The sequence below is a fragment of the Chroicocephalus ridibundus genome, chromosome 7 (assembly GCF_963924245.1).
Source record: "Chroicocephalus ridibundus chromosome 7, bChrRid1.1, whole genome shotgun sequence".
NCBI classification, from domain to species: domain Eukaryota; kingdom Metazoa; phylum Chordata; class Aves; order Charadriiformes; family Laridae; genus Chroicocephalus; species Chroicocephalus ridibundus.
Window position 1 is genome coordinate 55845979 of NC_086290.1, and position 27249 is coordinate 55873227.

General features: G+C 41.6%; 2 protein-coding genes across 6 annotated transcripts in view; one reads left to right on the top strand and one right to left on the bottom strand.

Annotated features, from left to right (window-relative positions):
* MYO1C (myosin IC) overlaps window positions 1–2946 on the top strand; it is a 61477-nt gene extending 58531 nt beyond the window's left edge. For all 4 annotated transcript variants that reach the window (XM_063340834.1, XM_063340836.1, XM_063340837.1 and 1 more), the window contains exon 32: window positions 36–2946. In XM_063340834.1, the coding sequence (XP_063196904.1) occupies window positions 36–62 (27 nt within the window). In that variant the 3' untranslated portion in view covers window positions 63–2946. The remainder of the gene's footprint in view (window positions 1–35) is intronic.
* Window positions 2212–27249, bottom strand: YWHAE (tyrosine 3-monooxygenase/tryptophan 5-monooxygenase activation protein epsilon). Of its 2 annotated transcripts, XM_063340845.1 has the most exons (7): window positions 27040–27249; window positions 14958–15157; window positions 9192–9298; window positions 8187–8393; window positions 7207–7343; window positions 4709–4755; window positions 2212–3142 (listed from the first exon to the last, which is right to left on the bottom strand). In XM_063340845.1, exons 1-6 carry the CDS (start codon window positions 27101–27103, stop codon window positions 4748–4750), a joined length of 723 nt encoding a protein of 240 aa, XP_063196915.1. In that variant the 5' UTR covers window positions 27104–27249; the 3' UTR covers window positions 2212–3142; window positions 4709–4747. The 2 variants fall into 2 exon arrangements, with proteins under 2 accessions (XP_063196915.1, XP_063196914.1); XM_063340844.1 differs by lacking the exon at window positions 4709–4755 and having other exon boundaries at window positions 27040–27248.

Consider the following 27249-nt stretch of genomic DNA (forward strand, 5'->3'; position numbering starts at 1 on the left):
AACACCCCTTCTAGCTTGTCTGTCTTCTCCTGCAGGTTGCTCCTCGTTTGAATTCTCGATGATAAAAGGTGCCACCGCGCCAGGACCTTTTCCTCCATCAGCCTGACTGCACCCTATACAATCGGCTGGACATTTTTCCCAGCAAAATCCCCCCCTCCTTCCTCGCTTCGCTCATTCTGTTTATCGTTACCAAAGACCTGCACTTTCAGAAAAAAAAAAAAACCAACAAAAAACACAAAATACATCTTGCTTTCTTGTCTTAATACGAAAAGTTCCAAAAGAAAGGCCTTCTCTTCCTTACCTTAGTGGCAAACGCACGGGTCCAAGGCGATGGCCGTGAAAGCGTGGCTCATGAAACGCGTTCAGCTGGGCTTTGAGGGAGAGGCAGCTCTGACTCTTATCAGAGTTTAAGCCCTGATGGAAACGACCAAAATTTGTGCTTGTCGTCATCAAAAAGCACAACTAGGAAACAAATAACTCTGCTGCTTTGTCAGCCAAATCAACGACATGCCAAACTTTATATTCCAAAAGAATGTTTTATGAAGAATTTTGCTCTGAGACGTTTTGATGCTTTGTGTTACAATATATTAAAGCCATATTGTGTAAATGAGTAAAACCCTGTAAATACTTTATAGCCGAGTATGAGATGCACTACGAGAAAGGGAGTTGATGTGGAAACTCTTTATGTTTTAGATTTGAAATTTTTGTTGGTTTTAGTTTATTGATTATAAGGTATTAACCTGAGAAACCCATCACGTAACTTCTTCACTCATCTGGAGCGAGAGACTCTTACCTTTTTTTGAAGTCACTTGTCCCATTTGTTGCTCTATAGTAATATTTTTATACCGTAGTAACTTTTTTCATATCCTCACATCCAAACAAAAATGTTAAGTAATAGAAACTGCAGAGGTCACCACTTCTCCGCGCTGCTCTAGGCTGGAAATGAAACGTGAGCTTTCCCCCCCCACAGTTCATCAGGCTCAGAGCAGCACCTTCAGAAAAAGTTGCTTTTCCTCATTTTTAGCGATAACTGGAAGTTTGAGTTCCCACGATAAAGCTCCACAATGTTTCTATAAACGCCTCTCAGTACTGCCTTAAGAGGAAGAGATGGCTGGTTCAGCACTGCTGGCATTACTGACCATCTGCCCACAGCGCCTTCGCATGGAAGCGTCTTCCCAAGCGAGCTGTGTCACTCCACTGCTAACCCAAAGCTAAAGGGACGTGCGTCTCGGACGCTAACTGGGCTCAGCCTGCATCACCGGGGTTAATACTAAGCACCTTTATTTAACAAAGAACCCAAATGGCTACAGGGTGGACAGCTGCGTGTCAAATACCTGCTGACTGCAAACCACAGCTCCAGCTTCCATTTCCAAGTTCTAGACCTCAACCAGTGCATTTTGCACCCGACTTGCCTTAGAAGTCCTTCACCTTCCACCTCTATCCCGATGCAGTAGCAACAACAGTTACAGCAAGCCCCAAATAAAATATAACCAAACACGTTGCCACTCACGTACGATGGGCTCGGTCTCCTACTCTTTGGTTTCTGACGTGACGCAGTCGTCAAACACTGCCCCAGGCCTGGAATGCTGTATACACGTAGTGCATATACGCCATCCCTCTGTATGTGCTCCGCTGTATACACTGATCAACGCTCTATACGCTATTATATAACCTCTTCAAGACTACGCTAAATAAATTTTTACAAAAAAAAAAAAACCACAAAACACTTTGTCTTTGTTGTATAAACTCTTTTAACACTTAATGTTTTTGATAGGGAGGGTACCTGAATCTTTGGTTCTCGGGCCCATCTACTGCAAGGAGCAGATTATTGCTAGAGATTCCCAGGCCATCGGCTAAGCCGGGCGGACGCGTTAAGATTAAGGTGTTTCCCTTCTCTCCATCCGCGGAACTGGGCTGGCTGAGGAGCGCTGTGAGGGCAAGTGAGAGGAATGCACCGACCAGCTGAGGGCTTTTTGTGCCTTCAGGAAGGGAAAGAGGGACACATGGTGTGGAAGAGCTTCCGACTCCTGCGCCGGAGGCCAGGCTCGCAGCCGGACTACTTACGGCTAAGACTGGGATCTTACTTTAGCTCATATCTGAAGAGCAATGCTGTTCCTTCTCTTTTTGTCTCCCCCTCCAAGTGTTCCTATTACAAGCAACAAAGCAGAGTTATTCTTGCCGAAACAACTAAAATATAAAAGAAAGTCGTGGTAATATTTGGCATTTTTAATTTAGGTTTGTTTTATTTAAGTTTAATGTTAATTCCATGCTGTGTTTCAGTAAGAACAATACAGATTCTGTATCTGTGGCTCCAGTCAGATATCCAGTAGTACAAATTAGCTTCAAGTTACACATACTGAACAAAAGAGGTTGAGCGAGCGAAGGGAGATGGGGAACGGGGAGGGAGAAAGAAAAAATATTGAACACGCATGCAGGCTTATCAATGCCACCTTCAATGCTAACCTGCTTTGAGGAAAAGTAAAGAATAGGCAAGAATGAGCAGCCACGGATTGTTGAACTGTTACCAGCACCATGATTTTCAGCAACATTTCAGCAGTTTGGAAACTTTTGTTTTTATACAGTAAAACCACTACAATATATGTCCCAATGCAACCTGTAACTTCAAGCTAAACACCTAATTAAGTTTAAACATTGGTATAAAATTCAGTTTAAACAGTTATAAAAAAAGAAAAATGCCACCACGTGCGCACTACCTTGCCATAACGAATCTCACCCCTACAAGTCTAATGGCCTTCAGGTGTAACATCCACGGCTGATGGCAATCACCACATCTGGCAGGAGACAATACAGTAATGCTGAAAGAGCCTTTACGCAGTCCTGTTAGTGTCTTAAAGAACCTAAAAGCTGGCACCAGTAAAATCCACAGAAATTCACTCTTGCCTTTTAAGAACTTTTAAACTGTGTAAAAAAAAAAAAAAATAAAAATAAAGAAACCCAACAGGGCAGGAACCTAAATTCTGAGACCCAATGTAAAAGTCAGATTTGGTGGTTCTCAGAGTGACACTGAGGGTTTTTGTGGGGAAGGGGAAGGGTGGTCAGAGATGGGTTCTCTTGTTGGCCTTTGTGTCTCACTGGTTTTCATCTTCCACATCCTGCAGCGCTTCTTTATTCTGTTCTTCACCTATGAAAGTGTTAAAGTAAAGGAAGATGTTAACTTTGAGAAGTGAGACCTGCAGAATGGTTTAACGAGCATCTAGAGATTAATAGTTTCATGCAAGCACACACGCTCGCTCACACGCTTGCAGAAATGACACGCACACACACTCATAATGCAGCTAGTTCTGGGGTGAAGCGTTTCCATAGAAATTAAGCCTTATAATCACCTCGTCACATTTCATACAGAACTGTAGCACGAGCTATTAGACAACGTACTCTGTCATAAGGACAAACAACAAACCACCATTTCAGAACACTGAGACTGCGCCTGTGATCGGTCCTGTTGATCAAGGGATGAACAGCCAAGACAAAAGTCATCAGAACGGCTGTAGATCAACATCCTTAAGTCAGAAAATACCTTCCCAAGAACTTCATCTCTACTCCAGAGCGCGCTAAGGACATCTATTCACTAGCTACAGAAATGAGACTAAAACAGTTTTTGGAAATTAAACTTCTTTTTTTGCCCAAGTCCACTCAAGTCTCAACAACAGCGAAGTTGCAGTCGATTTTGTAACACTGATGTCGTGTATTTATTAAAAGTACCAAAGGGAGTGTGAAAGAACGTCCCTGCTTCAAGTCCAACGTGAGAGGAAACCCCCTCGGCTTGAGGTCATTAAAGGAAAGCATTTTGGGGTAATTAATTTCTCTTGAAAAATTGGCCAGTTGGGACCTACTCAACCAGGCTGCGACATGCAGTGAAATGGAAGTCTACCCATAAAGGCTCTTTGGTTGTACCGTAGCTGCCCCTGGGTGAGCTGCATGCGATGCCTCCGGCACGGCTGTGCCGCATTCCTGCTGCAACAGGATAAAGTTTAATGTACTTCAGCTAGTGCCGTAACACATGCACGATTAAGTTAATTGATAAGAGAAACTGAAAAATGTTTTCTTTACAATTATCCTTAACCATGTGAGATGGTACTCTCTTAAGGGCAATAAACAAAACCTAGCAATTAAGTTAATTTGCAATAAAATCCAATCAAATGAGACTAATGACTTTCAGCATATAATCAGAATGCCTGCTCAGAGCATGTCCAGATTCAGAATTATCACTAGGTACAATACAAGGTAGATTCTGGAAGAGGTGGCCTAGGAATACAAGGCATCTGACATTCGGCATCAATAAAATTTACAGTTAAAGTTACAGAACAGATCATTTAAGAGGAAAGCAGAGGCCCTGACCCAGGAAGACTATTAAAAGAAAATCTGAGCATGCTCTAGCCAACACACTTAAGCAAGTACTCCTTTAACAGGCGATGGTGAAAGTACTTTTCATGCCCAAATATTTTTAATATCCATCCAGGTATGCAGCTCAATTCCCAAACAGGTAAGTTACTTTGGATCTTAGTCAAGCGTATTGGACCTGGACAGGTCCTGGAACGGGTCACAAGCTGGTAGAACATTGCTTAGCCCTGGAATGGAGTCAAAGATACAAGCAATTTATCAGCAGCGAGAGAGTGGCAGAGGCAAGCATGATTAGTGATCGGAAGAAAACGGACGCTGAGAAGTTCATTAAGCCATGACGAAGACTTACAAAGTAGAGTTTTTAGGAAATGAACAGTTGGACTTTCCTTTAGGAATCTATACAGCAGGAAAGAAGGGGAAAACAGGAATCATATGAAGACGACATTACAAGCGTGAAAATAAACTAAACAGCTCGTCTATGACATGGTTAAAAGATACAGTAAGTGAGATGGAAGAGTGCAGCAGCTGAGTAACACCTGATTTTACAGTCATTCCCTACAACCTACACAACTGACATCAAAGCACACAAAAGCTTAATGCAGAAGAACAAGCCTTTTTCAAGTCTCCCCCACCCCTTCGGAAACTGGTAATTGTGATGATCTTTCTCAGCACCACTATTAACTTTTGCTGATCTTCAAAGGCTCCAACCCGTTTCAGAAATACGGAGTTATGGAAACAACAGCGTATGAGCGTGGTATGAAGAAATGAGAAAACTCTGCATCTATGTCTAAACATTATGCATAAACACCGTATTTTTTTGTGGACATAAAGAACTGCACCACGATTTTAGTAATTCTGCAGCATTTTCAATTTTGCAATCATTATCTTTCTGGTATGCATGATAAACAGTAAATAGGATAATCTGAAATACTTACGAAGAACAAAAATATCTGTTTTCATGCTATTGATCTAATTATTAAACAAGAAATTTGAAACTAGATTATGCCAAAAAAAGAGCCCCCGTTAATCATCTTGTTGAACTTCTCTGATATGCGAGATAAACAAGACAGACGTTACTCAGCTCTCATGCAAATATCAACAGCTTTTGGAAGATGTTCCAATGCCACTGTCTTGCAACAGCAATCCGGCTATTTTCTCAGTGTTCCCACAGAGCACAAGGATATTTGCATCCACCAAAAAAGCAGAAAATAGAAGGTCGTATCTTAATTGTGGGAATTCGGAAAAATTCCTTTTTCCAATGCCTAACCATGGCAAGGAAGGCATCTACTAATACCTGCCGTATTTCGAGCAGAGTCTGTACAGACCCATCCAGGATACACACGTGTGCTTCCGCACCCTTCAGTAATTTTACATCTCTGAAAGCAAGATGGGATCTCTTGCAAAAGACTTAAGCAAGAGACTTAGATGTAGCATAACCTAGGAGCCAAGACCCCGCAACAGTGACAGTTTTCCCAGTTCTGTCAAAAGCCTGAAGTAATAGGGACAAATCGTGACCTGCAAGACTCGGTTCCCATGATCTACGCAAAGAGCTAGAAGCTATCAACTAACAATACTTTAAAACCAACCCATCAACCCCACAAACACGGGTAGCCAATAAAAATTTAAGAGATTCTACAACTGCTTTCAAATGGACACTACACCAACAGAGTACTGCAAAGTAATGCTATACGGTTATTGCCATGCTTCAACTAACATCTTACAAAAAAAATAATTTAAGGCATTTATCTGAAGTTAAGCAGCAACGTTGTTTCAAACCTCTGTGCATTTCTGAGTACCCAACAGACTGTAAATAGGACTGACTTCCTCCGCCCCCCAGGTTAAAAGAAAGACAGCCAGCTCTTTCCACGTGTCTCTCCAGGACATGATTTTTGCAGAAGAAAATGTGAGTTTACCCTTTCTAGACAGAGAATATGTTTAATTCACTACCAATCATCTGTGCAACAGAAGGCGTAACTCAAAAAAAAAAATATACAAGAGTAAATTTATACTTCGCATTGTATGTGAAAGAGGAAAAAGTCCATTTAGAATGCAAAAGAAAACCCACTTAAAAAACTTCAAATAACTATTAAGTGTTAGTAAACAGGAGTAATCAATGTCCCACGCTCTGGTACTGCCAGAGGACACATTCAGTATTTGCTCTGGCAACAGCCCACTTCAGGAGTCACAACCTAGCATTTTTGGGAGTATTAAAGTACTTTAAACATCTTAAGTAGGAAATTAGATTTCCCCAAGCTTTTTTTTTTCTCCTGCCCTCATAACAAAGTATTTTACAAAATCCCTTTTCCTTTTTCCTCTTCTATTCATACTGGATTCTTCGTAAGAAGAGCGAAAGATACAGAAAGCGCTGTGAGGTGAAGTCATTAGTATGATGGTGGTAAGCCTTCCACTAAAATGCCGGCAGAAATACTGAGTGACCTGAAAACGAGGGGGAACTAAATCATTTGCAGGACTCCCTCCTGCACCAGAAATTCACATCCGATTGGAATGGCAGCCATAGATGAACATGACAAGCAATATGAAAGAAGAGCTGAATGACACAAAGTCACTGCTTTTAAAATAATCAGATGACTAAACAGCCAGGTGGGGAGAAAAAAAAAAATATTAGTGTTACTAATTCTACACCACCTGCCTTCAAGTGAGAGCTGAAAAGCTTCTCGGAAGAAGCTAGTGTCACCCCATCAACTTACCCACTGTTAAGAAAAGACACCCGTTCAGGCAGGTCAATTATTAGGAAAGACTGAAGTAAAACACCACACCAGTCTACATCTCCACGCTGTTTTCTGGGCAGAGATGGGGGCCAGCAGCATTTTGGAACAGTTTACTTACCATCACCCTGCATGTCTGAAGTCCATAGTGTCAGATTATCACGTAACAACTGCATGATAAGTGTAGAGTCCTTATAGCTTTCTTCACTCAGTGTATCCAGTTCTGCAATAGCATCATCGAAAGCTGCTTTTGCCAACCTGTAAGCACAGAATAAAGTCAGATTTAACATCGGTTGCAAAACAGATTTCAGCAGCACGCAAGTTAAACCTGTGCCTCTGAACACCTATCTTCTAGTCTGGCTACACAACATCCACAGCTTCTGCAACAGTGGTTTTTTTATATTAACAGTGTTCAGACATTCAACCAAATATCTCCCTCCCAGCTTCAAAACCAGTCACTTTGTGTGCTTAAGAACAGTATTTTTTTTTCACTCAAGAATATGGGTTTTATTAAATATTTCTACATCTTGAAGTACAACTGATCAAGGTCTCCTAAAAGCTTAAGAGAAAGTATATTACATACCCTACAATGATAGGAATAGAAGACAAACGATATTTCCTTCAATCCTCACTTTCATGCTTATATCAGCTGAATCTCTAGAGACAGATGAGCTATTGCCATTCTATAAATGCCCAGAGTTCACAGAAATTAGTAATATGACCCCTCTTACCTTGTATAACAGCCAACAGCAAGAGAGGCAAGTTAAATCATCTCTCACTTTTTGCGGGGTAAGGGCATGCCCAGAGTTAACATGGCAAGCTGTTAAACTGCCATTAGTTGATCAATCCAAGTTATCCCTACCCTGCTTCCCATACATAATCTACTCCCAGATAAACAAATGGGTTTGGACTCAAAAGAAAACGGCAAAGTTGAAAATCTTTCCAACTAATTGACCTCAAACAGAGCAAGTCATCAACTACTAGCAGGAAGAAAACCAGCCCAGTGTTCCCACTGAAGAAAAGCAGTTACCCAAGCAGCAACCATTTCTGACTTGTTTGGTATTCACATAAAGGTTTCCCATCTTGCCAGTCACTACCTACCTGCAGGCACGATCAGGAGAATTAAGAATTTCATAGTAGAATACAGAGAAGTTGAGCGCAAGTCCTAAGCGGATAGGATGTGTTGGCGGGAGTTCTGTCATTGCAATATCACTAGCAGCTTTATAAGCCACCAAGCTATTCTCTGCAGCCTCCTTCCTGTCATTCCCTGTGGCAAACTCAGCCAGATACCTATGGTAGTCCCCCTTCCTGAAAACAGAAACAGACCGTCAGTAGTCCCTACTTCCCCACCAGCCACTAAATTAACAGCTTGGTTTGAAACCGACGTCTACATACTCACACTCAGAGGACGCTGCTGCTGAATTACTGTCTAGGCAACAGTGCATTAGTACTCGAGTGAATTTTAAGCCATCAGGCAGGAAAAACAGTTTGGGTTCATTTTCTTGCGTTAGTACATGAAATCACAGTATTACCTTCTACATTATCAACTGTCTCTGTACAACTACATCTCACATAAACCAGACAAGTTTTTGATCTGAAGCATAGAGATAATTCCACTAGAGGGGAAAACACTCCCGATAGTTTCAAGATTTAAACTATGCTTCAGAGAGTACAAAATATGCAAATTAGCAACACAACAACATACTCCAAGGCCAAGTTCCATTTGGTAGTGCAATTTTTAAGTTGATACTACACGACAGTTATCTGCCTACCTAATTTTCTTCTCTTTGCCAGCGTACAGCTCATGCAAGAAAGCACCTCATTTAAAAAAAACGGTTGTTTCTTACATCTAAGAGCTGCACAACAGCTTATATTAAGTTCTCATGACCTTATTCCAAACAACATCATCTATCCAAACCCACACAATCAGGACACTTAATACCTCAAAGTTGTCAAAAAGGAATATTGGCTAGATATGACCAAACTGCCTTCTTTCTAGAAGCAGTTACCGTGGTTGAGTGGGCAGCAAACACAGGTATAGCTACTTTATTTCTGTATCTAGTTCAAATACAGTAAGAGGTCCTTACCTCACCAGAGGATACTTACATTTTGTAATAGAAAACCTTGGACTCGCCAGTGTTAGCTGCTGGAATGAGGTGTTTGTCCAGTACATCCAGAATGTCACAACAGATTAACTTCAGTTCAGTCTCAACCTATAAAAAAATCCAAAACAAAAAGGAGGCCAGGTTAGCACATAAGACTAAGAGCTATTTCAAAAATATCCAAGTATCAAACAGGTAACATCATAAAAATCCAGAGAGGGGAGGACAGAAGGGAAAAAACCCAAAACCGAGAACAACAAATTCAGCTGTTCCACAGGTGCACTAAGCAAAACAGTTCTGCATAGTTAGCTGGCACACAAAAAAAGGCAAGGACTGGTGTATGATGAAATACATAACTGAGTAACGGAATTATGAATTCCCTGGAAGACATCTTGCTAGACAGCTGCACTAAGTCTGTCTCAGGATATAATTCCTTATGCAAGGCTTGCACAACTCCTGATTTCTTAAGTTTTTGACCCTGGAAGGCTGCCCTAAAAGTAGCAACAGTGAATGGGACAATTTGAAGGCAATTAATACAAATAAAGCTAAACTCCATTCTGCCCCAGAGTTAAATGACACCTTCAGAACAAGGTTCTAGTGACTACTTGGGAGACAAAGCTCTAACAGATAAAAATCATGGTGCATCACAACAGAATAAAGATGTGCCACACAAACAAAAAGGTCAGATACGAGAGGAAAACAAACTCCAGAGGGTACAAACTTTAGAAGCAAGCACAAAAAGCCAAAGCACAACAACTCTGAGAAAAAGCAGATGTCATCTACGCTAACAGTGTGATTTGTGGTCAAAGAAAACCAATATATAAAGCCTTACTTAAAACCAGATAGTGTGTTTTAATAGCCAAAGCTGAAAGCAGAATCACATCACCTTCCATTTTTTCTGATTTAGAGCATAAAGCAAGGTCTATGAGGTTAGGTTTTACCACAGAAAGTTTCGCACCTGACAGCAAAGAAACTAAGCATGCCCAAAAAAAGCTAAAAACTGTCTTTTCACACCACCACTGCCAAACCCAGACTTGCTCTCAGCACCCCGTGTCATTCACAGCAGGTGTGGTTTGTTAAGTGCAGACAGTAGCCTATTGCTGCTCTTTCATGATTTCACAGTAACTTTCATAGCTACAGATGAAGACAACTTTGTCTCAAGCTACTTTTATTACTCTAAAGTAGACATTTTCAAGCAAAGACATCAACGTTAGTTTCAAGAAACTACCAATAACTGCACATCTTGGATCACATGAGCAACCCCACTTAGTCCCCTATCCCTTCCTATCCTTCCACCCATGAAGTTATATGTCCTTCATTCTTTAAGCATTTTTCTTGCCATGTAGTACTTTTTTCACCAGATAGCTCCCAAACTATTGGGGTTTGTAACCACAACACCTATCCCAAAAGCTGTTAAAACTACATATCCAAAATAATGTTAAACTGGCACATACTTACACATACCAATTTGTACAAAATGACTTAACAGATTTGCAGAGGTTCCTCTGGAGAAATTAATCTACAGCAAATTTCATATACAAACAATGTCAGAATGCCCTAACATTCAGGGAAGGTTTAGATACTATAAAGTTACATGACAAACGCTTATGGAAGTTGCTGAAATATGGTCACTTCAGAAGAATCTACTTCATATATTCTTGGGCTACAAAAGCTATAAAACCTTTGGCCAGCAGTCAGTTCCTGCAAACTTCTTTCCTCTTGATCCTCTTTTTCAATGACTTCTTTTGCAGAGAGATCTTCAGCAAAACTGCAAAGAATTAAATCAGTTTCTAGTCCTCTTTTGTTAAATAACCGTACACGTACAAACTTCTTTTTCATCTCAGACAGACCTTTTTCAGCTTTGCTTAAAGGATCAATCACACAAGTTATCAGAGATCAGCTGCTGTCCAGGGCAATGTAAATGTCCTGACTAAGCTTAGTTTAAAAAGATTTAATACCAATCGAGTTGATTAAGAACAATACAAAAACCCCACAACAAAGCCCTAAAAGCTCTTCTACCAAAAGCATCTGTTCTAGACAGAGTGGCTCAATGAGCTCTGCAAAGCAGCAAACCAGCATGAGAGCCCACACTAAGCCTTTTAGAGCGCTCAGAAAAAGTAGGTTTAGGGTCTATCACCATTCCAGCTCCAAATACAACAAATGGTACTACAGGCTCTGACCAGCAAGGAATGACTGGTCACGCCAACGGGTGCATAGAAGCCTCCACAATCCACCCTGCCTCTCCTTCTTTTAACGGTAGTGCTGGCTTAATCAGATTCCAGACTGTGTTCTTAGCTCTGCAGATACAAAAGCTTGTAAACCACCCAGCGATCTAAATAAGGAAACTTATTAGAAGCAACCAGGAGAAGGGTAGCCTGTACTAGTTCGTTGACCTGTTTTAATACGTAGGCCCCAAAATAGCTGCACCTCACAACTGAGATGCAACATGAAACTAGAACGGTAGGAAACAGTTGCTGAAGCCTGTAACCTACCCCCTCCCGCCCTACCAAAACAGACCGAGCACCCGCATTTATGCCAATTCATAGCCTAAGCTTTCTAAGAAGAGGGGAAAGAGAAGAGAGCCCTGCAGCTACCCTAAAACACAACCCAGGTTGTAAGTCAGAGCACTAGAAACACATACATTCTCACATGCCACAAACGCAGACCAGTAAGAGGAAGGTGAATACTTGTCCTATGCTATTAGGGAAGGGATTTGGTTTTACCGTAAGGAAGTGAACTGCATTATGTGCAGACATACAGCACTTCATCCTCTCAAGGACAAAGAGTGCAAGCTTCAGTGTGTTCTCATCTACAGAGATGCAGTCAGATGAGAAAGCCAGAAGCTTTACGTTTGCGTATCCAAATGGACCAACAGGACACAGAAAAGCAGCCTCTGTACAAAGGAGGCAAGTAAGCGGCATTTCCCCCCATGGCTATGTATGTGTTTTGCTACATTTATCTTAAGTGGCTTGGGTAAAGGCACAGCCTGGCATCTTCCATCATCTCTCAAGTGTTGCCTAGTGCATGCCTCAGTAAAAACCAGCCTGGCCCTATGCTGACAACACCATCATCCCTTGAGTTCTTCTCCAAGTCACACTGGCTAGTAGCTCAAACAAACTCCAAACATTTTTAAGAGCATGTCCTAAATTATAATAAATACTGATGTAGACCAAAACCACCAAACAATTACTTTCGCACAGTACACCTTCCATTTCAACTCAGGCAGCACTCTACAGCTGAGCAAGGTCACACCTGGTTCTAGTGGGAGGCGAGAGATGTGTTTTTCTACAGATGCTGGTTCTCTCCAACTCCCCAGTGCTCTAAACTTGGCCTGTCAGTCCCCAGACAAGCACTGCATTGGGGTTTTTTCTTCAGAGCCTTCTAAGACTGGGAAGGGTCTTCCCAACAATGCTGAACTTACTCTGAAAAATGTTACAATAGTGGGTATTTGTTGACAAGGTAGCATAACCAGAATTCTGCCAAGCCTGGACCTCAGAGAAGCACTGAGCATGTCAACAGGGCAGTTGTGCTATTGTTCCAGCAGCGGCAGCAAGAAGCATCACCCAAACCTCTGCAGTATGTTCTTCAGGCCCTTACTGGTCCCATGCCATCTTGCCAAACCCTTTAACACTCTCCTTATAGCAGATGCTAACTCATACTACCTCTCCCAGCAGCCACAAACAGGATCTGGTCTTCAGCTACAGACAATACAGAGAGGCCACCAGGAAAAGGCAGACTAGAGCTGCGTAGACACAGCCGGCCTTTCTCCAGTACAGAACTACATTACAGTTCTCCACAGCCCTCTTCCACCTAAAGCTGCTGCGATAGCTATTCCCTTTAAGGATTTAACAGCTGAAGATACTGTTGGCATGGCACTGCACTTCATGTGGCCTCTCTCTCTAGGTACTTCAAGGACTACATACATTTCTTGCACACCAGCCTGTTCTGCACGATACCTGGTCTCTGTAAAGACAGACATGCAGAACAACGCCTTTTTTACGGTCCTTTCAAAGACAAGAAAAGAGTCTTTTCGCTATTAAAGGATCTTTGGCAGAAGATAGTAACCACCCACAAAACGCTGTGCAAAAAAACCTGGAAGCACACAGCATAAGACAAATTTAAACAATCATCAGATAGCTATTGTCTTATTTTGTTTGGTCTCAGAAAGATTTTATACACCCATCAAGAAATGGTATTTGGAACTGTATGTAACTGGCAGAGCCTCATCCCATCAGCATGCCAACATAAAATTAGAAACTCACAACTTTAACAATTCCATAGAGCAACAGAAACCCTGTGAGTCAACAGAAAGTAGTTCAGAGCCATTCCTGAGAAAAGATTTCCAAGCCAACATCATTTCCATTGGTAGTATATGAATCAGTGCCAGGTGATATAATACACTCCACTGTTTCTCTGGAAGTGAAGATCTGAACCATGTGGAGGCACTTGTCCCCAAATAATGGATATTAAGTCTTTGCAGAAATGTGTGGGATTTAAATAGCATGGGAGCATGCCTGCTCCGTGCTAAACCATCACTTAAGGAAGGGGGGACGGGAACAACAACTCGCTGTTCTAATAGCTGAAGGTTTCATTAGCCCTTACCGATGACTGTCAAAGCTTGCTCCAAGTTCTCCATTTTAGGTAAAGTTGCACAGGCTGACTAGACTCAGCATGAAGTTATGTGCATCAATTTTTCCCCCCTCTCAAGAGAGAGAAAATAACAAGGCCCTAGAGGTTATTACACACGCAAGTTTCACAGTTGAGATGACCATGACATCTTAACATCCCCCATCCCCAGGAACATGGAGTGCTTTATCTGAAAGTGACTGCTTTAACTGCTACCAGTGTAACTGACCAGCTTAGGGACAAGGAAAAAGAAAGAAAAATTTGTAATTTAAGAACTAGACGCTGTCCGAGAAGCCATACTATCTCAGCACTCACTTCAGCACAGGCATAGCTGTCTGAGCTAATAATAGGTCTGCCAGTTCAATTGTACAAGACTAACTAGGCAACTATTCTTCACTGCGTCACCCAACTGCTAAGCATTGAGTTTACGGCAACGCCCACCAAGTTTTCATCTGGGGGAAAAATTAACAAAACAAGGCCAATTGACATGAAATGCAACTATCACAACGATAAAAGGTAGAGGAGTCAAAGAAAGTGGCCATTTGGCTTACACCGCCTGTGTTTATGCCAGGAACAACACTGAAGATCCCTCCCCAATGTTGGCATTTCAACCAACAACGTTAAGATTTTGAAGTCTGTAGGACAGGGTACTGCAATAGCACCAAATGTCAAAGTCTGTATGAGCCAAAGCTGCTTATCAGAACTAGAAGCTTAACAGCCAAACACTTCTTTTGACATGGTTAGTTTTCCAGAAAAAGTTGCTTGAGATAAGTCAGTTTGGAGGGGAAAGAATAAGGCCTCCTGAGCACATGCAGCCTCACACTCGAGTAAGCAGGGAAGAAGCAAAGTGCCAGCACAGCTCAAATGCCTAGCAGATACGTAGACGCACTGAAGGAAAATCCCTCCCTTTCTCTTTGAGCCTACTGCCCTTTTGAGTGTTTACACAAACACACCCAACCTCTCCCCTTCACCAAGTATATCTGTTCTCCAGACAAGGAAAAGAACTTCATCCTTTCAAGACTGTCACCTTATTACAGCTCACCATACCACAGGCAACCTAGAATACCAGGGCAGTTTATGGCAAAGGTAACAAAACTGGACCTTAACTAAATGGCATTATGCTACAACACCAACTACATCTTACCATTTGCCGATATTCCCGAATCATTTTTAATTTATCTTCTCCACCTTTGTTTTCTTCTTTCTGTTCAATGCTGCTGATTATTCTCCAGGAAGCTCTTCTGGCTCCAATCACGTTTTTATATGCAACAGAAAGCAGGTTTCTTTCTTCCACTGTCAACTCCACATCCATACCAGCCACTTTCTTCATTGATTCAACCATTTCTAGGAGGAAAAGGTCAGACAATTATTCTCATAGCTAAAGCATCTTTCAAACCATTCAAAAGAAGTTGTATGTTAATGATAGCTTATGAAAACAGGCTCCCTCCTCCTTTCATACACAGTTATTCCTCACTTTTATACCGGAATGTTCCAAACAAATCAATGAGCATGTACACAAAGGAAGTATCTGATGTTCTTTTAAATGCATTTGACAAGGGTCCCAGAAAATTCTTTAGAGACAGTTGTTTTGGGTTTTAGTTGTTTTTTTTTTTTTTAAGAGACAGACAAAAAGGATTCAGCATTAGCAGCAAACACGTTTTTCACAGTGGATAAGAGTTATCAGCACAATCCCACAGGAATGCGTGTTCTTCAAAGTGTTTCAGAAAAAGCAGCGAATAGGGAGAAAAGCATGAGCAAACATAAGCTAGCTTTCAGCACAGTAAGGATAAATTGAAGAATACAGAATGCTCCACTGATTTTTTTTTAACTGGAATATAGTGTAATGGGGTAATTAACCAAAAAATACAATCCAGATTTGAACAGATGTAGAGAGTACGAGTGCTGTTATTAGGGAAAAAAGTCAAAGTTCCAAGATGAAACCACCAAAAGAAAAAGTAGCTGCTTGGAGAAGTAACAAAAAAGTCATCCTGAGGATAACCAGAGCAACCATATCCACCCATGCCAAGCAGCTATTTACACTGAAAAGTAACACACAAAATATAAATTTATAATTTAAACTTTTTGAAAAGGTCTTCTAAACCCGAGGTTAAAAAAAAATATTACTAAATACACATTTCCTACACTCAAGTGGAAGGAAAACCTTGAACTACTTAAGATTGGTTATAATCCTTTCATTACCTAACCACATTATGATTGCTTGTGATGTATTAGAAAAGTAAAAGTCAAAAATGTTAAATATAAACTAATTAAGAGCCTACTATGAGACATGCAGGAATCATAAGCTTTGTCCTGCCACACAGTGCTTCAGTTCATTCACCATTTACCTTCCAGCTTCTAGAACTGGTTGTAATCCCACAGACAGAAAACAAGACCATTAATGAATGAGACTAAGCCCCAACTATCCCATCTATTCAACAGGACAACTGTTTCATAGCTATTTGCCAGGTAGAGCGACACCAGAACGACAGAGAATCATACAATCATTTAGGTTGGAAAAAGACCCTTAAGATTGAGCCCAAAAATATTTAGCTTCTGCCAAGAGCATGATGTTGTGATTAGGCTACGCCTCCCATAATATGAAGCTTTATTATTCTGTGGTCTATTTACCTTGCCCACTCATCATCCCTCCTCCATCACTTTACCTCCTTATGTTTTGCTGTGTCATGGCAGCATAAGCAATGGGAAACTGATGAAGCTTAACTGTCAATTTTTCCCTTGGGTGACAAAACTCACAATCATAACAGGCATAGACTATTTCAGCAATAGAAATTGTAGGCTCAATCTTTTTCCCTGGCAGAAGCAATGTTATCAGTCTCCAACAGGTTTCCATGCGTGCAGGACAAAATTTTATAGTGGCTCTACTCTTAACCAGAAGCAGAAAAAAAACATCCTTACCTCTACCAGTAGATTTTCCTTCTCCAGATCATGGAGAGTAACAACAACAAAAAAACCAATAAGGATTTGATAAAATCTTTTAGAAAACACCACCGTACTATTGTAAAACGGTAAACTGTTTTTGCTGAAAATTTCAAGAGTTGCCCTAAAACATTCCACATACATACAGTTAATATTAACATAAGCATACAATCTTGTAATTTAAGCTAGCTACAAGTTAAAGGCAATATGATATAGTTACAATATGCACCTTAAATAATGCAAGGACTATGACTTGTTTCCTGAAGGATGACCCTACCATCTATACAGAGAATTTACTTCAAAGCTGTAAATTTTTTTAAATTATGGGAGTTAAGTCATCTCATATTTTGAAGTTTCTTAAAACAGCAGAGCTACGCCCAAGACAACGTGCCTGACAATTGATTTTTGTGAACAAAGATGACGAATGAGAATTAAGACTTGCACTCTTTGCTACTTGGGTACCTTCGCCAAGCTCCAGCAAGAAATGCAGGGCTTGTCTTTAAGCTTAATGTTTAACTGCCCTCAAATAAGAGTAGGAATTGAAACTGCACTACAGCCACAATTTAAGAAATTAACCTGTATTTGTGAATGCACAGCCCTCCCTTCAACCATTAGCTGCAGAAGTTCATGAGATGAAAAGATATCCTCTATGTAAATACAAATCATTTAAAATGTAGGAAAAAAGAGGGGGTAGTCATACCATACTATTCATCCATGATGCTCATTCCCAAGCATCCACCATCAAGCTGAAGATCTTTAGTCAAACACACAAGGTTTTACATACATGGCACACTTAACTAAGCAAGATCACGTTAACGTTGCCCCATCACATCTTCTCTGAAGTTATGAAGACCAGAGGAAAGTGAGTAACACTAAAACCTTCTCTGGAAGTGGAAGGCTTCTCAAGTACACCATGTCTTTTTTAATTACACTTCCAGCCTTGTGCACCCTACCAGTAGTCTCTAGCAGCCATACAGCAACACAATTGGGATTAACTACAGAGCATTTCAGTCACTAAGGGATGCACTGCAACACTTACTTGCTGTTCCCTGTAAACAGGTATCCGATTCTAAACATACTACAGATGTAATCAACTGCTTATCTTCTGCAGGATTTTACCCATTGCTAGTCTAAAAACCTACAAGCCCTTGAAACGGAGGTCCAGCATCACTGCACACTGGAGGACAAATCAAATTTAAGCTGAGCAATAGCTTTTACAGAGGCATACCTAAGACCCAGTCCCACAAGAAGCACGGCCTCTGTCAGTACATATTAGTCCTTTTGCATCTCTTCAGTCTTCTCCAGAGAAGGTCATTAACTATCACCTTGTAGAACCACCATGACCACAGAAACAATGGTGTCAAAAGAAAACTGCTCAACTACCAGAAAATAGGCCTTGTCACCCCAAGATTTTTACGGCTGTGAGTTGTTAATAAACCAAACAGACTTTTTACCAAGTGACAGTAGTGAAGAATAAGATGCTGGAGGGCAGGGGGAAGCACACGAGGTTTTCTACATTTGCACAGAAGCACAAAATCCTCAAACTTCAACAAGTCTTCATAGTAGATACATACTCTCTTTTAATACACTGACGAAGGGAACTGAAAGGTCTTCCCTTCAAAATCTTAATCCTGTTACTAGTTAAATACACAACCACAGATTAAGATCTCACCCTAAACAAGTGTCTTGCACAAAGAGAAAAGATTTATCAGTCTACCCACAAAACTCTTGGAGAAAAAAGTTTCCAGTTTAGTAAAGAGCCCAATTTTACCTACAGTACAAAAATCTTGGCTGGTATTTCAACAAGACAAAATAATTTCATACATATACCTTGGTCTTCCACGGTAAAGCCATAATCCAGCCCTGGAAGTTTAAGCCTGATGAATAATCTTAAGAACGCAGGCAATACAAAAGCAAGAGGACCGCGTATCAGTATCTTCTCCAATAGAAAACTAATTCTATACAAAAAAAGAGCCATATATGCCTGCCTACAGAACAAATATTTTATATTTTAAGTGCAGCTTTACCTATCTGGAAGATTTCACAAGGAGGTGAAAAGCTCGGAGACCATTCAAGACAAAACGCAAGTCTGAGATTACACCTCAGTAAGAAGGATTAGTGCAGTAATGACAACTCGTTGCATACACAATCCAGAGATGCTTACACTGCGTTATGGACAATGTAGTGTTATACAGATTCTAAAAAGACAGAGATTGTAGTTTAAGTGGCGAAGTTCCAGCCTTTCAGTTGATTGTGGCTGTCACCTTATTATGCCACCATCAGAACAGGAAATCCCAAGAGTGTAAAATGTGGAAGGATAGGGGAATATTCTGGAGAATGACACGCTTGCCCTAGATTTATATCCCTCCCCAGGCATTTGCTGTTGGTTGTTGTAAGAAATATCGCAATACATAGACATTTGGTCTCATCGGGTTTGTGTATTATTACGGAAAAAAGGCACTTAATTGAGACTCAAAACAACTACCTAAGATACAAAACTGTAATAATGCCCATGCCATTTTTTAAGTTCCCACATTCTACTACTATGACGCTTGATTCCTCATCGCAAACACTGCTGACTCACCTCCAGCCACTGCAGAGTAACAGTAGGGACACACACATCCATAGCTTGTAAAACAAAAAGGTTTTGGACAGTGGTTGCCACTACAGTAAGTGCTACCTAAAAAAGATTTTTAAGACAGGCTGGTACATGGCTTGGGATTGGGTTTTTTTGTTTTAATATGAAAGACAAAGATTATGCCTTACTCTAAGCTAAAATGTAATGGCAAAGTTTAAAAGCGATGAGAAGCATGCCTGGTAACCACCTACTAGGGGCCAACCCACAGAATTTGTACAAAGGGCACAGTTGACAAGGAAACTTAGTGGGTAACAAAATAAAGAATGCCTCTTTGCCAGATAAAGATGAGAAACTAAGTATTTTTTCTTCTCAAACTCTAGAAATCCAAGCATCTCAGGGGAACTGGAATGTCCCTGCATAAGAAAATACAGAAACAGGTGATGTACAGCAAATTTAGTGGAAAGACTAAAAGCCTTCCCAATACAGGATACAAATACAAGAAACAGCAGGCCATACCAAGGAGTAGCCAGTATCTGACAATCCTATCAAAGTTTGTGCTCGTACCAGAAACCACTTGGCCTAAACAAGGGCTGATGCACTAAGGAAGAGAATCTGTTGGGGCAGAACTACAGTATTGGCAACCTCTAATTCAGGTTATCATATAGCGATTAAGTCTCTCATTAACCATGATGCTACGCTTTCCAAATTTTTTGTTTGTTTTACGAAGCATCTAGTTATATAGCTTATGACAGGGCACACCTAATCTGACTTTCAATAATACACAGTATCTACTTCAACCTCACTGATGAAGTAACTATCCCTTGTCACCACACCCACTGCTTTAACATTACCGCAGGAAAAACAAGAGTTAGAAAATCTATTACTGGTGTGCTTAACTACCAAAAGAGGAACTACGTAAGTGCGAAAGCTTGTTAAAATAAGAACAAAAAAAGAGCTTGTTGAGTAACGGTGGTACAGAGATGACTTGATGGTCAGGCATACTGAAGGCTCAAATCAAAACAAACCTTAGGAAAACCCAGAAGGTGGCATTCTTAAATACTATGAAGTTGATAGTAGCAGAAGCACAGCACTTCAGAAGCCTCAAGTTGTGTTTTAAGTTTAATCCTTTCTATTCTCCTTATCTAAGTGGAATAAAGCAGACCAAGATCTTCAGGCTTCTAAGCTGCTGCTCAGTATCTATTTCAGCATTTCAGGAGCTAAAAGCTGCAAATAAGCATCCAGTGGGATGTGACGAACACGGCAGAAAAAACACACGTTCACCACAGAATACTGCAATATTCAGAGAAGGCTCAGTACTAGTCTTGTACTTGTTCATTCTTGGAATGAACAAGAAATGATCAGTAGCAAGTCTCAAGAACTCAAAATAAAGCATCTGATCTTAAACCGTTGTGCACAACCTCAGTTAAGACTAGTAGCAGCAGCAAGCAAAGTGGCTAACACTGATTTTCAAGAAGGGTTCCAGCAGACACTCAAAAGGAACTACAGAACCATTAACCTAACACTCACAAGGGGTCAAGTTAACAGGAATTACATAAAAAAAGAAAACCCTGAATGATTTGGTATATGCATAAACCATATATTGTAGAGCATGGCCTTCTGTAAGTGTAAGTAATGCCTCACAAATCTACTGCGATGCTTTGAATGAGTCAAGCATATGGATAAGGAAGACATGATTGATATAGTCTACCTGGATTTCCCAAAGGCATTTGACAAGGTCCCTCACCCAAGGTTCTTTAAGGAACTCAACTGCCATGGGTTAGGAAGGAAAGTCCTCACATGGATAAACACTTGGCTGAAAGACAGGAAACAGGGCATGAATATAAGACTCAAGTGTTCAGAATGGAGAAAGATCACCCATGGAATCACACAGTGATCTGTGCTCGGAAGCATACTCACATTTATAAAGTAATCCAGAAAAATGGAAGCAAGAAGTACTAACTTAGCAGTAGCAGCAAACTGCTGAGAACAAAGGAAAAAAAAAGAGCTGAAGAAATGGGGGCAAGCGTATTTTCTTCATTAAGTGATCAGTGTAACTGTGAAGATAATGTTCACAGATTGCATTTTCCCTATACCGGCATACCTCCACCTGCCAACAGCGGGCACCGTTCTATTCACTACAACGATTTGCTCCAAATTCAAGCCAAGAGCACGTAGGGCTCATTTTTTCATCCATTAGGAACTCTTCTTCCCAACACACTATCACATTGCCCGCATTAGGTTTCTCCGTTGCCTTAAGAAATCCTGCATTTGGCAAGTAAGACTTAAAAGATGGCTAAACCAGTACGGCAGCTTGCAGGGATGTGGGCAGGTGGCTTTCCCCTCTATCCGTATCAATGTCTTCATGCCAGCTCAACACTTCTTTGACCTCTCAACTGGGCGATTCAGGTCACCAGCTCAGAAAACAAAAAAAAAAAAAAAAAATACCGTGCTTGTTATTTAGCAAATTGAACTGGCTCTAAGGGTCAGACTAGAACCCAAGTAAACATGAAAAACAGCCAGGGAAGAGGACATCCCTCTTTCAATATCAGATTAGCTCACCCCACTTTGCAGCACTGCACCCTTAGTTTCTAAAAGCATAAAATAAACACAACATTTATGCTTACACACTACATAAATTTTTGCAATTTTTCTTCAAAGGTCTTCATGTGCTTGGAGCGCCTTGAGTAGATTATTACAGGCAATCAAAAGCAGGGTGCAACTGAGGTACTAAAAATTGATAATCCTACTTTAAGATCATTATCTAGAGCATGCCATGCTTATCACAATGTACGAGTTTTATACAAACAAGCATAAAGAACCTAACAACTATATTCCCAGAAGTTAAGACAGCCAACAGGCGGGGGCAGGGGGGGAAACACCAAAGAATACCCATCCTGCACAGTGGCTTAGACTATGGGGAAAAAAAAAAAAAGCAGCAGGTTATCCTGCTATTCCTTGTATAAGGTTTGTAACAGCTGGTGCAGCCAAGACACTTCCAACATTTCACTGCATGACTCTGCAATATACAGCTCTACAAAGCATACTTGTACTGTCACGAATTGGAGAAATACATGGGTTAAGGCCAAATTATCCAAGTAACAGTTGTATTTTCTGCATAATCAATCCTATCATAACTATTTCATGCAACAAGAACATAATTTCTAACTCATCACTATCATCTCATCAAGCTGTGAACATATGCTTTTCTAAATAAAAGAGGGTTTATCCAGTATTTGTAACAAAAACTTTAGTTTGAAAGCAAACATGGGCAAATCTAAAAACTGAGCCTCATCATACATTTCTCTTCTTGATCAAGATCTGCTACTAAGTAATCTTCTAGTACAAGTAACTCAAGAGTACTTGAGTGTAATGGACACCAACTCAGCTACTGGACTCCTTGCAGAGAACCAAACCGTCTGATTTTAACGGTTTGTCTCCTTTGGTTGCTCTTGGTACCTCAGGAGAGTCAAGAAGGCCATTACAGAAAAGGGCCTTTTCTCACACAACTCTTTATGATCAGAAGTCAATTTTTATTTAGTGTATAAACAATTATCACTTAAAAAAATTAACAATCTAATCCCTCCAACATTGTCTTGGCCATACTCTTAGATTCCTATGCTTCTTAGGGACATGCTGAGATTTTTCTGCCATTTAGCACTTTCACATCTACCCACTGCAGAGACAAAGAGCAGTCATACCCCACGTCACAACAACATACGACCTTTGACAGACAGGTATTAAGTATTAACCATTAATGTGGGGAAAAGGAAAAAAATAAAGCCCACCAAAAAAAACACTTAAGTGTGCTTGACATTTGCTTGAAAGAGATGGGTCCTCTGCAAACTGAAATTAATATGCAACTTAAATTCTAATTTGTGACAGTTTATTGATTCTTCATTAAGCTGTAATTTCAAGACCTGTTACTACGAAACAATTTTTTCTAAAATGAGCTCAAATCTTGAATTAAGTCCATTACTGCACACCTTACTGCCTTCATAATAAAGACGCATTTCCCTGACAGACAATTTATAAAAACAGAGGAGTCAGCTGTTAGCTCGCTGTATTGGGAGCCAGGAGAGCTCTCAAATAGGTGTTGGTTTTTTTTCCTTCTCACCTGTACCTTGATCTATTATCTGGTTTTTTGGGGGAAAAAAAAAAAGCCCCAACTATTTCTCATCACCTAAAGTCATACCGTATGTAAATCTGAAGCCGTATACTTCAAGACCTGTAGTACAAAACTGCTGCTTAGAGTTTAAGTATCCACTTGCAGACTACCTTGTGCCATAGCAGGTTTCTCACCTGATTAAAAGAAAGACGTTACCTAGCTTCCACAGTGAGCAATGTGGACACAATGGTTTCAACGTTCAGCAGCAGCCTATGGGAACGCAGATACACACGTTCTCTTGATAAAAAGAACTCAAATGCCAGTAAGGTAATTTCACAATGTCACCTACTGCGATTGTTTTCCAAAAAAAGACAGTTTTAGTTCTGTATTATTCTATTAATACTAGTCTTTGAAGGAACAGCAGTTAAGTGAGATTTCTCACAAAGCTTCCTGTATTGTAAGTAAGCTTCCTGGCATTTTGTGATTTGTCATGACATGCCTGAGCAGATCTGTGACGACAGTAAGACACCCAAATCTCTTAATATCTCTAGAGATCAGGGCTTAAGTGCTACTTACACTGCAAAAGTACCTAGAAAGTTGTCCCTTTAATCTGGGCCAATGTACCGAGGACAGCATAGACGCAGGCCTAGGTTTCCAACGATTCACAAGTATACCTTCCAAGAGTTTGTAAATTCCCTAAGTGGGTCAGGTAGGTAACACCAGAGAAGCGAGTCAGATGCCCACCATCAGTGCTGCTATAAATGCCATAAACCATACATAAAAAACAACCCACCACACAACACTCTGTTAAAGCCTCAAGGAAAAAGAAGATGGGGCAGAAATTAATGCTATCCTAACATTAAACATGAGAAATTGTCATTCCGCACTCACATTCAAGTTACACAAGAGATTTGTATTCCAACATATTTGTAGGCAGTACTTACCATCACACCATTTTATGTGTGCCAATTAATAACTATGACCTTATGATTGTGTATCTCAAAGATCAAACTGAAGAGCAAAATTAAAAATAACTTAACACTTTCACCATACTGCTTCCCACACAATTTTGTTCACAGAATTATTTAACAGTCTCAGCTACAATCTTGGCAGAACTGCTGTATTTCACATAAACAAGAACAAACGATGCCAATAATTTTTAATTGTTTCAGCTGAACAAGAATACAGAATTAGATGCTAAAACAGTATCTACAGTACATATTCTTCCAGTCCGTAGACATGAGAGACACGAAGATGCATTTAGAACAGCTAGCAGAATGAGAGAGGTGCACCTTAAATGTGTTTACCCAACTTCATTCCAATGAATTTTGGAAGTCTAAAACCCACAATGTTGATTTCAACATGACAACTTCAAGTTTAGTGTTCCCTCCTAAATGAAAACAGTCTCATTACCATTCTGAAGTGATACAGCGTAAGAAGTCTTTTACATTTTGATCTAGCCAGTTTGTTTCGCAAACAGCCATGATACTGGTGGAACAGAAAGTCCATCAAGGGAAATGCTGCACCAAGGCAATCCCTACTAATCAATTTTTATTAGTTGACAGGAAGGGTGATTGTTTTGCACTGCAGATCTCTACAATGGGTAGAGTCTGATTACCTCCTAAAGAACTGATTTACCCCTGACTTAAGGGAACACCAGAAAGACATGCCTCGAAAGCTCCCGAAGACAATGAATCCTACAGGATGTTGGCCAAGCATCCACAGAATCATAGAACGGGTTGGGCTGGAAGGGACCTTAAAGATCATCTAGTTCCAATCCCCCTGCCACGGGCAGGGACACCTCCCACTAAACCAGGCTGCTCAAAGCCTCATAGAGCCTGGTCTTGAACACTTCCACAGATGGGGCACCCACAGCCTCCCCGGGCAACCTGTTCCACCACCTCACCACTCTCACAGTAAAGAATTTCTTCCTAGAAACCCATCCAACTTGGGTTTCCACTCAAACCAAAGCCAACACCTTCAGTTGCACAGACTCACCCACACCAGGTAGGGAACCCTTTTCTCCCTACTCACCAAACCAACTCCAGGAATGCTGCTGGAACTGGGACTGAGGGTCAGGGGGAAGGAAATGCATCTTCCCATCTCACACCCTTTAGGGCAGGCAATAAGATACTGAAAGAAACAAAACCCCGGCAGAAGCTGCACTCTTACTGTGGGATATGGAATTGCATACACCCCTCTGCCCAAGTCAATTAATTTGTACCCCTGTATCTGGAGTTTTGGGGGGGGTCGGGGGGGGGCATTTTCTTCTGTAAGTCCTTACAGTTATTGTGGAGACTGTCTGACTCATGTCATTTAGTGGAATTCTTAGTCCTACCTAATTTCCCTACTGGAACTGTCACAGAAATCAGTCTTATTTAGGCCTTCCTTTTTTTGTTGTAATTTCTGTTTTCCTCCCCAAAACATGCATTTTTCAGATGTTCTGCAATAGTACTATCAGCAGCTTTCTAAGCACAACTCAGTAAAAGTGTCATCTGGCGAGAACTTGATCATGTTGTCTACGAAAATTATGAACAGAAAGTATTTGGAGTGTCTTCCTACCTCTAAATGAAGTGTAATTTCACACATTTTACATACAAGAGTATTTATTTCACTTGAAGTGAATACACATAAGGTCTTAGGGCAAAAGTAACAGCCCCAGAATTGTAGTATCACCGAGAAAATTAAAGGCCCTTTCTATTATATGCAAGGGAAACAAACAGGTTTGAAGAAACAGCCACAAGACAAATGTTTTTGGGGCAACAGACACCATCCAGGGTTTCCAGTTCCTCCCCTCCACCACTTTTCCCCCAAATATGAAAAGCTCAGGCATAGCGCACAAACTTACAGGGGAAAAAGAATGAAAAGATGATGCTGGAAAGTAAAATGAGCTGTAGTAATTTCTACCACATAATGAAAGCGTATACATTTTCTTTAGGCAATTAAGTACCAGGTACTCGATCCCTCCAGGGTAAGAGCTCGCTCTCTCTGGGTTTGCCAGGGGCAGCAGCATCTCCAACCGCAGGTAAAGGAAGAGAAAGAAAAGCGCTAGCCCCCTCCCCCGGGACCCACCACGGCGAGCAAGCCTCTCGCCAGCATCGCCTCCCGAGGGGCGAGAGAGCCGGGCACCCCCCTTCCGGAGAGCACGGCACTGGGCGTTGTCTGCGGCGAGGCGACCTCAGCCCCACACCGCGGAGCTCAGCGAGGCCCGGGCCGAAGGTAGGCGAGGCCCGGGCCGAACAGAACCACCTCAAGCCGCGCCGGTCAGCGGCACGAAGAGGGGTAGTGGGGTCTCTTTGTCGGGCCCCCCGAGGCGGGGGCGGCTCCCCTGCCCCCCCCGGGACTCGCCCTTCGCGGCCGCCATTTTATTCCCGGCTTCTGCCGCCACCGCCCCCCGAACCGGGCCCCGCCCAGGCCCAAGCCACCCACTTGTTCAGGCCCCCCATCCCCAGCTCCACCAGCCCCTTGGGGCGCTCCCAGTCGCCATTTTGTCTGTGCCCCCCTCCTCCGCCCCTACCCCCCCTCCCCCGCCCAGCCGCCATTTTGTGGCCGCTCCCTCCCTCCCTCTCCCCTTGGCCTTGCACGGCCTTCCTAGCCAGCGCTCACCATCGTAGCGCTCAGCCTGCTCAGCCAACTTGGCCTGATAGACGAGGTCCTCCCGATCGTCCATGTCCTGCAGGCGGGGCGGCGTCGGGGACTGCACGGGGCGGATGGAAGCCGATGGGTCTGGGGGGCTCAGCAGCTACCAGCTCGCTGCTCTCCGGGCAAATATGGCGGCAGCACCTCCTCCCGCTGCATCCGGGCACTTCCGCGAGT